Source organism: Apteryx rowi, unplaced genomic scaffold (genome assembly GCF_003343035.1).
Source record: "Apteryx rowi isolate R43461 unplaced genomic scaffold, aptRow1 scaffold_811, whole genome shotgun sequence".
NCBI classification, from domain to species: domain Eukaryota; kingdom Metazoa; phylum Chordata; class Aves; order Apterygiformes; family Apterygidae; genus Apteryx; species Apteryx rowi.
In genome coordinates, this window is record NW_020451107.1 from 20302 (window position 1) to 34964 (window position 14663).

The 14663-nt window shown below is 36.7% G+C and overlaps 1 protein-coding gene across 1 annotated transcript; it reads left to right on the forward strand.

The window, feature by feature from the left end:
• Positions 1 to 8480: 8480 nt before the first annotated feature.
• On the forward strand, positions 8481 to 14663 carry MANSC4 (MANSC domain containing 4). Its single transcript, XM_026089420.1, has 3 exons — positions 8481 to 8709; positions 13447 to 13581; positions 13866 to 14663. Exons 1-3 carry the CDS (start codon positions 8481 to 8483, stop codon positions 14552 to 14554), a joined length of 1053 nt encoding a protein of 350 aa, XP_025945205.1. The 3' UTR covers positions 14555 to 14663.

Below are 14663 nucleotides of genomic sequence, written 5' to 3' on the forward strand. Positions count from 1 at the left end.
ATACATATTATTATACTGGAATCAATAGGTCTTGCTGCTTCACCAGCAATCATCTTGTTTGATCGCAGAGAGTAAGCTATGCATTTTCCAGAGCTGAAAATAGAAATCACTAGTGCTAGAGCTAGAAAGTCAAACACTGTAGGTAAGAGCCATAAGAGACTGGCATCGTTTTTGAAACAAATGAGCAAGATGATCCGTTGCTCATTAAGTACAAGCAGAAGCATGAAACAATATGAAAACAAGTTTGCATCCTTGTAGATATTAAACATATCTGTGATAAAAGATCATGCCCTGAAGAACAAGACATTAACACAGAGAAGACGACAAAGGTAACTAAGCTTAGCTTCCAATACCTAACTTTTAGGATTTGACTTCTGGAGTGAAGTCTTCATACCTGATTTAGATGCTTCAAGTCTCTCTCTACAGTGTCTAAGAGACATAAATTAATCTCACAGAATAGAATCCTCAAGTGCCAACAAGTCGAGCAGGAAGGCACAAAAGAGTGTCAGTAAGGGCTCTCTCCCTTTACCAGATGCCCACTTGTACTTGGGATTCACAGCCTAGATACTTTTCCTGTAGCTGGTGCCTAAACTGTTTTCTTGCAGTTAATGCCTAAATTATTTCCAAGGCTGAAGAGAAATCATACTTTTCTTTTAGAAATACTTGGAAATAGAAGAAGCTCTTTTATACAACAGATGTATTGTAATGGACCATTCAACCATGATATGGAAAACCTAAGCTTCTGACCCTTTCACTGCCAGAGCATACATTTCTATAATTCTTCTGAGTTCTCTAGCTTTGCAGAAGTGAGCACAGACTGAGTCAGGAGGAGTTACTGCTACAAAGATAAGAAAAGGAAAGCCAGAGATAGCTAGATAAAAATAGTACTCTTTGTGTTCCGTGCAGAACTCTGCTCATGCTTCCTGACTGACCCTTCAAGGCAAGTAGGCAAGTAATATATATAAAGTTGGTGGCAGTCTGCTCTGTGTGCCAAGACTGAAGCCTCCTTAACCTTCGGATTCACTTCAAGTATTTAACACTGCTTAGATTTACATATATAATCTGTGAAAATCTGGCCACTTGCTCCCCCAGTGAACCACCCAGTGGCTTTGTGCAGTGAACTGCATGAGTCCACAGTCTGGTGCTCTGTAAGGTCACAAGGCACAGCACAGGGGGTAGCAGAATTACAAGTCACTGGGGATGAGGAGAATGACAACTGCTTTTCTTGGAAACCATGTGTATGGTTTATATACATGAAATATAACCTAAATTTCTTTGTTGGTCTAGCCCAAGATCACACAGGAAATCTGCAGCAGAAGACAACCAAAACCTTAAGCACCGTTAGAGTCTAAAGGAACCCTGCAGTGATTTTGTGTTTGTTTTAGGCAAACCTTCTCTTAATTCAACACATAGACACTAGATAATACATGAGACTAAGAAAGAAACACCAATCTGATAGTTTAAGGATAGGACTACACAGAGGAAAAAAACACAGGAAATCTTGAATTCCTTTCAGCCTTATTAGTCTAAAATGTGAACTAGAACAGAACTAGGGGATATTTAAAATATACATGCTATCTAACATAAAATATAAAGTGCCACATTCTTCCCTCAGGGCCATCAGGGAATTGCACTGTACTTCCAGGGAACTGTGTATTGAGTAATAGTGGAATTACTCAAGAGGGGAATTAGTCTTTTGGAAGTGATTCACCAAATGCTGCCATTGTTTAGTATTTTCCTTGTCACAGGATACAAAGTAAGCATATCTGGAATGTAGGAAACATCCTGCAGTATTTTAGCATTAAAAATATCAGTGTTCTAAAGGATCTTGGCATTTTTGAGAGAAACTGACTGGAACATATTTTATTTCAACTGAAATCTTTATCTTTTGTGAAGGATGAGCTGCTAAACAGGGATAATGTCTTTTTTTCAGATTCCCAGACAAACAAAGCACTTCTTACACAATGCCATTACATGTTATTAAAAAAAAAAAAAAAACAAAAAACTATTTTTAATAGCACTTGCTTAGATTTTATTCCATGTTGTTTTATGCTTAATTTTTCTGCCTTTGAGGTACTATTTATTTGCTTACAACAAAAGTACTGTGTAACACAGTATTGAGAAAATACTTGGGAGTGGTATTTTTGGAATACTGATTATTTATTATCAAATACTTAACTTATCCATGCTTAGCTCTTTAGTCAAATTTAATGACTGATTAATACTAGAGTATATGTTACTGAGCTCTCTCTCAGCAGCAAAAAGCCCATTCCACTTGCCTATGTCTTAGTGGGCTGTCAGAGTCCAGTACTCTCTGACCAGGTTCTTTTAGATATTCCACACAAGGAGAGTGTAATGTTTAATATAAAAGTTTACTTTGAAGGTGTTTAATGTTACATGGGATTTTTGATTTAGCAGAGTGATACAGCAATATACTGAAATCACAATACAAGTGTACACACTTAATATAAAATATAGCAATTGCAATATACAGTTCAATCGCAATACCAATATGATCCCCATTACAGGTGTCTATAATATGCTCACCATCATGACTTTGGGCATCCCCAGTCGCTGGGAAGGAATATGTGGGTTCCTCACTTCAAAATTCCTTTGGTAAATGTTCAGGTTTTATACTCTATGTTGGGCTGAGCCACATATACAGCTCCCCCATGTTGGTCTGGCTATCTCAGGGAGAAACATTTACACTTAGTGCAATTAACGGCTATGGCTGCTTATCTAAACAAAGGCCACCCTCCGGTCGCCTTTGTGTTGAGATAAAGTCAGTTCTCTGTGCAATAGCTGTGATTAATGAGCCACATCCTACAGTACTGCTGAACTTCATGGAGCACCTCGCTCTCTGAGCCTTCTCCCATTGTAGGGATTACTGGTTGGTCACAGTGGGCTCTGTGGATCATGAGAAATTTCAGTTACCAGAGAGCAGAACAGAGGGACAAGTGCATAAACCATTACAATGATATTCAATCTGTTCATTTTTTAGGCCAAAGATCTAGTAAGGAATTTCCTTGAAACTCGGGTGAAATAAGTGCTCCCTGACAAAACCTGAACTGGGATTAGGCTGCTGGAGTGCTCTGCCTGCTGTTGAATCTGCTGTTAGGGATTTTTGTTCCACACAAATGCACTGTGCATACCCAGGCCAGCATTTTCTTGTGTAGCTCTGTCCAGATGAGAATAAACTGGGAGCTTTTAAAGCAGCATATATTTTTAATCCTAGTGCAGACAGACAAAACAGAATTTTAGTACATAATAACTAGGTAAGATAAATGGTATCCCACATGGAAGACTTTCACCAATCACCCAACTGTATAAAATTCATCACAAAATTGAAACTCCATTCCTTTTGCCTAGTTTCAAGTTCTGTCGTAAATCAAGATTCACTCATTAAAGTGTTTGCTAAACATTGTGCTCCTTTGTCATAAACCTAGGCTTAAGTTTGTGTGTACGTCAGTGGAATTATATTTGTATAAATCTAACCTGGCTAGGTCTTCTGTTATTCTTTGTTTTAACACAAAGATTTCCAGCTTTCACATGTAAGTTTTACCAGAATGAGTTTGAATCCAAGCTCTGAGATACTCAGGGCCTGGCAGCCCCTTTGAAACAATGGTTTAAGAAGTGGCTCACAAAAAGTCCGAGGAACAGAAACTGTAAGGTTTCACCTCTCTTTGCTGTGTGGCTGGAATGGGTCTGAAACCAGAATCTTGGATTTGACTGTCCCAAACCTTGGAGTAGTTCAGATTCATTAAAAACTTAATACATTGTTCCAATCCAAAATCTGACCACTAATAGCTGTTTTTTACAAAACAGTGCTCTCAAAAAATGTTGTTTAGTTGGACTCAAAACATTTTGCAAGAATGTTTTGATTTCAAGGAAATTTTAAAGGAGAGAGAAAATGAACACAGTATTTCAATAATGTCAGAAAGGTTTGCTTTGATATTTGTTTAAATGTACTTACTGTAATTCATTACATTAATATTTTTGTAACTTTTCTATTATAATAAGTCACAGTGACATATTCTGGTGTTACTGAAATATTTAGCTTAGGTGAAATTTTGATCTTAACGCTATCATAATAAAGGGAAACCACACACACATGTCTAAGAAGACTGAGCTACACAAGGTTTCAACACAGACCTGCAATTCAATTTACTCACATGGAAGACAACACAGGCGCGGAGGTCCGCTGACTTCAGGAGAGATTCTGAGGGCTGACGCTGCATGGGATCATGCTGCACATTTGGTAAAATATGTTTACTGATGTTCAGAACAGGCAGGGACATAACTCCGATGGTTAAGCTAACATGTTTGACTTTAGCTGTAGCAGACAAGAAGTGCTTTGTGCAGCACTGGTCTCTCCCAGAACTGGGACAGACAGGGTCTGTGCTAGAAGCAATCCTTTGCTGCACAGCTTTGCATCAGCGTGGCAGCATCATAGAGCATTGCTCCTGCCACATCTGTGCATCTGGGAGTGCATCTCACCTCTGTCCCATAATCTACTCAGGAAAGGGAAGGCCCAGAGGCATGTGTCCACCTGATCATGTGAGCTTCACTGCCATCAACAAAGTGGAATAAAGGAGAAATTTTCAAAGACAGGACTAGACATGGCTGGGAAATAGCAACTAACAACACTATCTTTCATAACACATCACACGACATTAAGGCCTAAGCTTCAACTTGACCCAGGACACTGACAGTGGTCTCACATTCCCCCTTCAGGGCTGCCAGAGGACTTAAAGACACCCAGCAGAGAAGCAGAGGACAAGAGCAGCATGGGCAACAGATGACCTATGAACCAAGCCAAGCTGATCGTGCAGGGTAGTTTTAGACAGGCTGACCTGACAACCGAATCAAAGCCTTTGCACTGTTAGTCCAGTTCAGGAAAGCTTTCCTGAATTATATAAATCAGTCTTCTCTCTGGCATTTACATATTCCCAGCACTAGAACCATTTATTCTATATAAGTTAAATAAAATGATAGACATACATTGATATTTGGGATTATATGTGGAAAAGATGTTTGCTTTTTGTTTAGATTTGGCAAAAAGGAGTTAACACCTGGTGACTCCTTTGTGCCAGGAAGCTCTTGGATTGTGCCATTATCACTGCCAGCCCAGGTGGAAAACTTCAGGTACAGTTTTCTGTTTAAAACAAATACTATTAAAAAGATCATTCTCCTTCTTTGTGGCAGGTACATTTACAAATCTTTCAGTAAAAGAGATAAAAGGACATCCATGTTCTCACAGAAAACAGGCAACTGCCAATTTACAAGAAATTTGAGAAGACCAACAAAAAGAATTACTAAATAACATGAAGTGCTGATCTGATACTGAGCAGAGACGTCTTACTAACAGTAAATGTCACTTGGTTCCTCCCTGCAGAGCACATGGAACAGTCGGGCTCTGGTTTGCAGGTAAGACTTGGATATTTCCTCCTTGCAAAATTTTTGTGATTTAAAACTTCATCATTAAATTATATTTATGCATTTCCCACAGAAAAGTCAAAGTCAAATTATGGGGCAGGTGGCAGAAGATTCTGAAACTTAGTAGACAAAACTTTTCAGTTTTTAAAGTAAATTCCCGAAAGCAGCCTTATATATTGGACAATCTCGTTTTATTTCATTGAAGAAAAAGTTCCTCTGCAGCTATTCGTGCTCCTGTAATTTATTCAGAAACAGAGAAGTCAGAAAGAATTACAATTAATGCAAAGGAAAAGGGGCTGCTGGATGAAGCACACTGCAGAAGCACAGAATAAAAACATGAAGGTAAAAACAGGAAAAATATGTCTCTTCATAAAAAAACATGAAGAGAAAGAAAGACTATCAGTGTGTCTGTTGTCAAATGGTGTCAAACTGCAAAGAGATTTAAAATGTATATTGAAATCACAGATCTGTACAAACCATGACCGGTTACCTAAGCTCAATCCTACAAATATATATTTAAACATTACACAGAGTGAGTACTCTCACCTACTGCTGTTGCTCACTGTCTCAACAGAAGTAACAGGTACTTGAAACTTTGTTACCGTATTCAAACTGTGACGGCAGAGAATGACTTACTGAAAGATCTGCAAGATGCTCAGATGCTCAGACATTTTCACGCTCCCTTCTTGCACTTTTTCTGGTCAGAGCCCCACTGAAATCGAAGGAACCATAAGGTAATTCAGGTCCATCTAACTGAAATATGTCACAGGACTGGTCCTTTAATTTTTTTATTTTATTTTTTCCTGGAAAGGAGGAAGTAATCATATTTATTGTCCATATATAAACTTTGCAAGGTGTCAAACATATATGAAAATGTAGAGGTGAGACAGCATAACTTTTATGTAATGACAAATACATATACCATTACTGTCAAGGCCACCTATTACCTCTCATTTTTTTGTTCATGCAAATAATCCTATCTATTTCAATGGACTAAAGACATATTCAGTTTTACCCTGTATAAATACTTGTTTTATATCAGTTTAATCCTTTTGTTCCATGTTTCCTCAAGTTATCAGAACCTTTTAGATTTCTCATCTTGGAGAAATGGGAAGAGAAGGAGTGAGGAAAGCAACCAGAATTCAAATTTTTTGCACACGAGACTTACAGAACAAAATAGATCCAGAATTCATACTAAATGCTGGAGGTAATGGCACAATGCAAATTCAGATTTCAAAATTTCAATATTTTGACTGTGCTCCATAGCAAATGATGTCTTGTGAATATTTGGAAAACTGAAGCAAAAGTTATTTTAGAAAAATACACTGCCAATAATGCTTGTGGCAATGGTAGGTAAATGCCTAAAAATATCCCTATGTAGTCCCCTGAGCGCAAACCAACAGGTGTACTCAAACATATTTAAGGTTTTAAATAATGACTTTCACACAGAAATGAAAATAAAAGAAAGCACATCAGACTACCAAAAACAAATAAAACAACACCAGTACCAAGAGCTGTTTTTCAGGACAGAGGCTTAAAGAATAACCCACTTAAGCTCTCACTTACTATTTAATTTACCAATTTCCCCACCACAGACATGCAATCTGGATAAAAGCAGACATTTATTTGGCATCCTGGTTATAGCCAGTACTTCCACTGAATAAATGAAGGCCTGGCTCTTGCTATTGGATCAACAGGAGCTAACTTGTGCAGAGCCCCGTTAGCTTCCAAGGATTTCTATCAGGCACAAAATTATATATGTGTCAACTCATTTCTGAAATGGGGGCCTTGTTTTGCAAAACAAACACTAGCTATAATGACTAAGGAATTAAAATGAATTTGAAGCCCCCATTCATAGCACTGTTCTGTACTTTATGTGGAGCTGGGGAAATTCCTTGATCCTAATCTAGAAGAAAAAGTTCCCTTCTAAAATATTTTTTAAATATTCCACCCACAATTTTTATTGGAGACAACTGCATTTCTACCTAAATCCCTCAACCTCCCTATATAGTTTATTGAGTTTAAATGGACTTCAGCTGTATAGTAACATTTTAAAGCCCTTCTGTATGCTATCTTGCATGCAGAAGTGGGAATCAGGGATCACACTGGGTCTTTTTAAGAAACAAAACACTCAGTTTCAGGTTTCAGAACAGGTGCTTGAAAAACTGACTTCCTAAATACCAACTCTATTTTCTTTCTTGCCCTCTCACAGGTCTTTTCCAAGCCTTCAACATAAGCAGAAAAATCCATATAGACTGTTCAATATTCTTAATCTTATGGAAGATTAGAGACAGGACTTCAACTACCTATCTAGTCCAGAAATAAATGTAGGCTACAAACTTCTCCAGTCATATTCATCTATTGTTAGATCATTGAAATAAAATAGTATATTTTTTACATGCAAAGCAGAGTAGGGAAGAGGAACAAAGTTTCCACCTCCAGCTGGTAGACAGAATTAGATAATCCAGTGTGTTAATAAAGATGGAAATTACATTTGCAGCCACCAGATAATTCAAAAATAAGAAGAAACTAAACCGAGCCTCCTCTTCTGTGTTGAATGTAATAGTGAGCCTGAACAAAGTGGCAGACCTACCTGCTCTCAGGGGGCTGGACTGCATGCTCACGGAGCCGAAGTGAAACAATCTCCTGCACTTACCATTATAACCACTACACATTAAGGCTGTCTGGATAGTTTGAGCTCAGAAGGACAAGAGATACAAACTTGGGATCACAGAAACAAGCTCTCTGAATGACTAAAAGCAGCCTGTGTCTGTTGTCTCTCAAAAACTGTCTCCAAATAATTCATTTACAGAACAAATAATAATAAATCTTATAATCATATATAGCTCACATGCCTGCTTCCTTCCAGAACTGCCCAAACAGCATCATGGGAATAGTTTGGAGAAACCATCCCCTGGCTCATTTCCCTGGCAGAGTTGGCAGTATCCTCACCACTCAAGAGCTTGTCCATTAAAATGCTGGTCCAAACCTCAGTGTATCTGTGGAGGAGAAAGTGCAGTGACGAAGCCCGTTACATTGAAGAGATGGTTCTGCTGGTGGCACTAGCAGAAGTGCTGTCGGTTCTGGCTTTGGCCATGGAGTCAGACTCCCTCTGCTCACCCACCGCTTTTTACAAAAACTGCTGGATCCGACGCTTCCCAGGTCTTCTGATCGACCTGCAGCAATCACAGCAGAGGGGAGCCCAGGTGCTGAAGATTTATTCAGAAGTCTCATCCCAACAGTGCAGCAGAAACTGCTGCCTGCTGAAGAACGGTGAGTGTTTTGTTATGAAGATTGTGACAGACATTAAAATAGGTATTACCATATATGAGGAAAAACATTTTGGTCAATTTTTATGCAAATATTCCTTTATTTGAACAATAAATAGTGCAAAAAATGGTGCAGTACATATTTTTTGAGGCAAGAAAGCAGAGCAACATTGTAGCTGTTCTCCTGTCTTCCCTTCAGTCCCATAGAAAGGCATTTGATAATCTGATTTTTTTCTGAAAGACTACACTAGAAAGACATGAAAATCTTAAGGTCTGCCTTTGAAATTTTAAATCTCTATTATAAAATTTCTGGTCAATGCTAACATTAAAACAATAGCACTTCAATATCCATATCACCACCTACTCCTGTAGAGAAAAAATACATTCTGTTATCAGTGACACTTACTCCACTAGGACTCTTCTTCATGGAGTATGGTACTAGGTTAGAATATGGTGAGGGGGGAAAAAAGAGGGAATACAAAATTTGGCCTTCTCTGAGATACAAGAATACTCAGTTTCTTGGAGAAAGCACTCTTGTTGAATGTTTACACCACATTTCTGGTCCCACCCAGGTATGACATCAATATGAACAATAAAGCTGAGACATAGCAGTTATTTGGCTTGCGACCTCTTTTCTTCCTTTTCCTCAGTCTTACAAATTCAGTCTCAGAATAAAAATTCGAAAATTTCATTGCTTGTCTTAAGCCCTAAGACTATACTTTCTCTGTATCGCTGCATTTACTTTAGGAGTACATTGCAGGAGTGCACTTGAAGAGTGCTTCTGTGGTGCCTAAATTTGATTGCAAAGCTCAAAAGATTTGAAAGGTTTTTTAATATGGAGGATGAAAGCCACCTGCCAGTTACTAAAAATTGTCAATACACATTTTAAGGAAATTTTGAATTATGAGTAAAGATATGAGCTTGACCACCTAACACTGAGATAGCTAATATAACTGCCAGAGGCATTGCTGGGAGAAGTCAATTTCTGTCTTAATTATTGTGATGAAAGAGCTATTATATACATTTCAGTAATGTTTTTTTTCCTATTTAGCCAATGAACTTTTTGTCATAAAACAAGGGACTGGGCATCTTATAGAGATAAGTAATGGCACCTGGAACCTTGTTTTTATAATCTTACATAGTCAAATATGATTTTGTTACAGTCTTAGCAAAAATACATAGACATTAGATGGCATTTCAAAGGTACACTTTAAATCAGCTGGTAATTCTGATATAGTCCCAAGGAGATGCATGTAGTCACTACCACAAATATTACTGCAAATAAATATCCTAATTAAGTTTTCAAGAAATAAAGATTTACAAGAAGTTTAATAAGAGAGTTTCCTTTACTGGATTATCAGTAAAAGCAAAGTTACTAAAAGCTCATCTTACAACTCAAAAATTTTTTGAAATAATTTAAAAGCAAACAATAAAATTTGTTGCTTATATCTCTTCAAAGTAATAAAAAATATTCTATAGCATGCTCTTAGTGTTTTTATCCTGACCAAAGAATTGTCCTTCCTTATCAAAGAAAGTTTGTGACTTTTTTTCTTACCCTATTTTATGCAATAAAATCCATCACACATCTGAAAGAGAATATATCCACACACAACCAAGTTCTTCAAATGAGAGACTTCCTTTTCTAATGTTTAATGGTATTTTCACAAAGGTTACAAAGTAATCATTGAAATTAAAAACATTTTTAGAATTATGTTGTGCTGAAAAGAAAAGGAGTTTCTAAAGGCCCTACAACTTTGCACAAATACGGAAAGTAGGAAAATTTTGGAAGATTTCACTCCTCCGTCCAAGCAAATATATTATTTTCAGATGTCTTATATGTTCTTAAATAAGATACCTGCACAGTGCTCATATATCATGCTAAAAACAAACATAAAATATGCTATTAGCACAGAACTTCCGTTCTTTAACAAGATCCAGAACCCTGTGTATCTGGGTCTGAAGACAAAGGTACATACTGCTACAATATGTGATGAAAATGAAGAATAGTTTTCTTTCCAAAGAAAAATCATCAATGTGAACAAAAATCTGAAAATTTTGATTTTCAAACAATGACTTCATAATATCACATTATTAGTGTTTGCCTTAATCTTTGAATAAGAGGTGTCACAGAAAATCAAATACTATATAGATATTTCATACAAATATTTGAAGGGCTTTGTCTTTTAAACTGTTAACTTATGCTAAAAATGATACAAAAAGGTTTGCGATGCCTAGAACTAATTTTGTATTCAGAAACTTATTCTTAAAAATAGTGACTGGATTTTAAATTGCCTTACCCATGGAAGTCAATGTACTTTGTATATCACCTGTAAAAATGTTCGCAGTCCTCAAGAAATAGATCAGAATATTTATGTAGTGACTAAAGATGCCCCCTTAACCCTGCAGAATATATGAAATCTTTTGAATAAAAATGTAGACTAATTGGCATATAATAGAGCCAGAGCTTTGTATAATCCCTGTAAAATTATCATTCTGTCTTCCACAAGACATCATCTTCTGATTTTTGTATAATCATAACCTTCCTTGTACAAATCTTAATTGCCTAAGAATATACTCTAAGCACAAGTTTCTATGACAAATAATTGATGAAACTTAAATAGAGTTAGATATAGGACATAAAAATGATATGAGTGAAGGAAAAATTGCTGGTTATCCTCTTTGTTTTAGAGTTGATGTCAAATCATTTCTCTACTTGCCTTTAATCAGAGTTTAAGATCCCAGTTTTATCTGTAGATATTACTGTTTTGTTTATTTAGGCAGACAACTTTGATCTTTATACCCAAAGTAGCTAACAACCACAAGAAAATATAAATTCTGTAATAGCACTTCTGCCATCATCCTTCATTTCCAGAAAGCTGCTGAATCTGTATTGTTCAGACAGACAGTGCATTTTCATTGCAAATACTTGAACTGCATGGCACACATTCTTTGAAAACAATACTTCTCTCCTATGGCAGATAAGTTCATTATAACTGAAAAACTTGTTTCTGAGCTGTATATGTTTACTGTACGATGCAGTATGCAGGCTAATAACTGAAGAATATATAAGTAATAGAGAAAAGACAGTAGGGCTGGATTTAGTGTATCTTCTTCCTTTTTTTTCATTTGTGGATAGTTAAGACTTTTCTTTTTAGGATCACATAAAATGGAAAGAGTTGCATGATTTTTCCATTATACACTGTGGAAGTATTACAAATTAGTTTAATTACTTACAGATATGATGATAATGGTTGGCATAAACACCTAAGTAAATGGAATACATTTATAAAGCTAGGTAGCTTCTGAATAATTTACGTAAAATAAAGCTTTTTGTTAATGGTGCTACATCAATATACTGTAACTAAAATGCTTCTTTTTCAGCATTAACAAAAATCACAGAATTATCTTAGGAAATGTTTGCCTGAAGCAACTTTTCAGCTGTAGTAATTCACATATTTTAATGAGAGTTACACTAAGAAATATGCATAAGCATCTTATCTTAAAAGCTCATTTCATAAATACATTGCCCAGCTTAGGAGGAATGCTAGAACTTTCTCAAGTGCAAAGCTTGAGACTCACAATCAGTATCAGAAAAGTTCTCTTTAGCATTTTTAGTAATCTACTGGCTTTTCTGCTATTTAATTTTTCCTCAGTCCTGGCAATACTTTTTTAATTGCAAGTAACTGTGTTAGTTCTGGTATGGAGGTTACATTCAAGGCAGGAAAGAGGAGATTAGGTAAATAAAAAAAGCAAAAAACCCCAAAAGATCTCTAATTAACCCCAAAACTAACTATTATCCTGCTCCAAGCAGACTGATATCATAAAAGAAAATTAACTTTTGACTAGATATTTACCTTTTGATGCATTGTAAGACTCTGAAAGAAGAATCTTGCATGGGTTTTGATATAGTGTGACATTAACCATAAATATTTTAGCATGGAGATAAACATAAAACTATCAAAAGCATCTAGTTAAATTGACTTCTAAGCCCTATTTTCAATCTAAATCTTAAATCATTGGAATTTAGGCACCTTTATACTTTTGAAAATTGTGTTTCAGTGACAAATTGTTGAGGCATTTTTTCGTTATTATTTTAGCCCTGATTTCTGATGTGGGAAGATAGAACTGAATTTCCAAACATAAATCAAGAATTGTCTAAACTAAGTCTATACACTTTGTTCACAGAAGCCCAATAGCACAAGGGCAAACAAGGAAAAGGATTGGGAACTGACAGTAGGGCAGGATGCTGATTACTTACTGCAGTTCAGTAGATGGTCATTTAATAGTCGGGGTGAAGTAAGTGGTTGCAGTCCAGTTTCAAGCAGACAGGTATCCATACCACAAGAGCAAACAGCTTAAAGCTGTCTTCCTTGATAGCTTTACTTTTAGAAATGATCCATTCCCTGCAGTTGAGGTGTGATGGAAGGGACTGTGTGAAGAAACTGGTAGCAGGACTACAAGCTACAGCTTATCAATTCTGTAAATTAATTTAATCAGAGACACATTTGGAATACAAGTGGCCATTCTACCCCTTTTCTCCAGATGTAAAATAATAGTCCTAAATAGTTCTACTTTTCTGACCATAGGTTTAATTAGTTTGTAAGATAATGAGAACCACAGACTTAAAGCACTATGCAGCTCCCCAGTATTATCACTCTTCTACTGTTAAATAATGTAGTAACATGCAAAATGCAAGGGTCATGAGGCTGACAAATTCAGCTTTATTCTTTTCTTGTTATAGTTTCCTGCAATCTAGCAGTGTTCTACCATGCAGCTCCTCATGAGAACATGAACTGCCTGCACATGTCTTGCCCAGCATTGGAAAGCTGCATCCTAAAGGCTAGAACCAACACCATTTTGTACAACATCACAACAGGTAATCAGATATTATGTGCATAAAGGCTGAAAACACAGCAACTGTAAGAAATGATAAAATTTTACTAGGTCAGTTGTTATGCTAAAAGATCTTCTTAAGTAATACACATAATGCTAAAAATGCATCAAAGTTTTTTTCCTATTTCATTAATGTACCTATCTCAGAGAATACTTCCCCCCTTTCTTCCATTTATCATTTGAGAAAGGACCTGGAAGATACACCCTGCTTTCATGATTCATGTTCTAAGATGAGTATCTAAAGAATATTTGTTTATGATTTACTAGGGATAGATCCAGATCTTCTTATTTTTGAGAAATTGACACCAAAAGAGCCAAATACTCACTCCTCACTGAACAAATACGAAAGGCAAAACAGCACAAAGATGACTAAGTCGGAAAGATGCCAGCAAAATAATGTCACATCAAGTTCTCTTCTACCCCAAGCTCCATCTTCTACCACTAGCCACGGCTTAATAGCGGACAGTTACACCTTCAGCACAAGCCTGATGGTCCAAAAAATTGAAGTTACCACTTTGTCCAGGCCAGAAACTTTTCTACTGGATGATGTTTTTGCTAACAAGAGAAGCACGACTTCAGTAAGCACTGGGTCTCTCACCAGCTCAGACCAAAGGACTGTACATTCAACTTTGACATCTAAATCTCCCGAGGCATTATCCCACATGCCCACTCCTCCTCGTCTGAACAGCAGTAAGCAACACTTTAACGATACCAAAGGCTACAGCGGTAGGAACTATACTTCAGATAATGAGGCATCTGCTTGGGAGGCTGTAGCTTTGGGTGTCTGGTTGATTCCTGTTGTTCTTTGCTCTTCTCTCATCCTCCTTTGCTGTTGTACTGTTGCTCTTGCAGCAGGGTGTTGCAGAAAAAGGAGAGGTCAGTATAAGCCCATAAGGAGAGGAAGAACAGTGTCTAGACAGTTCAAAAAATATACTACTGTCAAAAGTAGTTTGTAAAATACTGTCACCATCCTTGTTTTGGAACAAACAGTTTTTTTAAAATGAATTGTATATACGAGCTTATTTCTCACGTTTCTTTACAAAAGAAAAGATAATTTTTACTGAT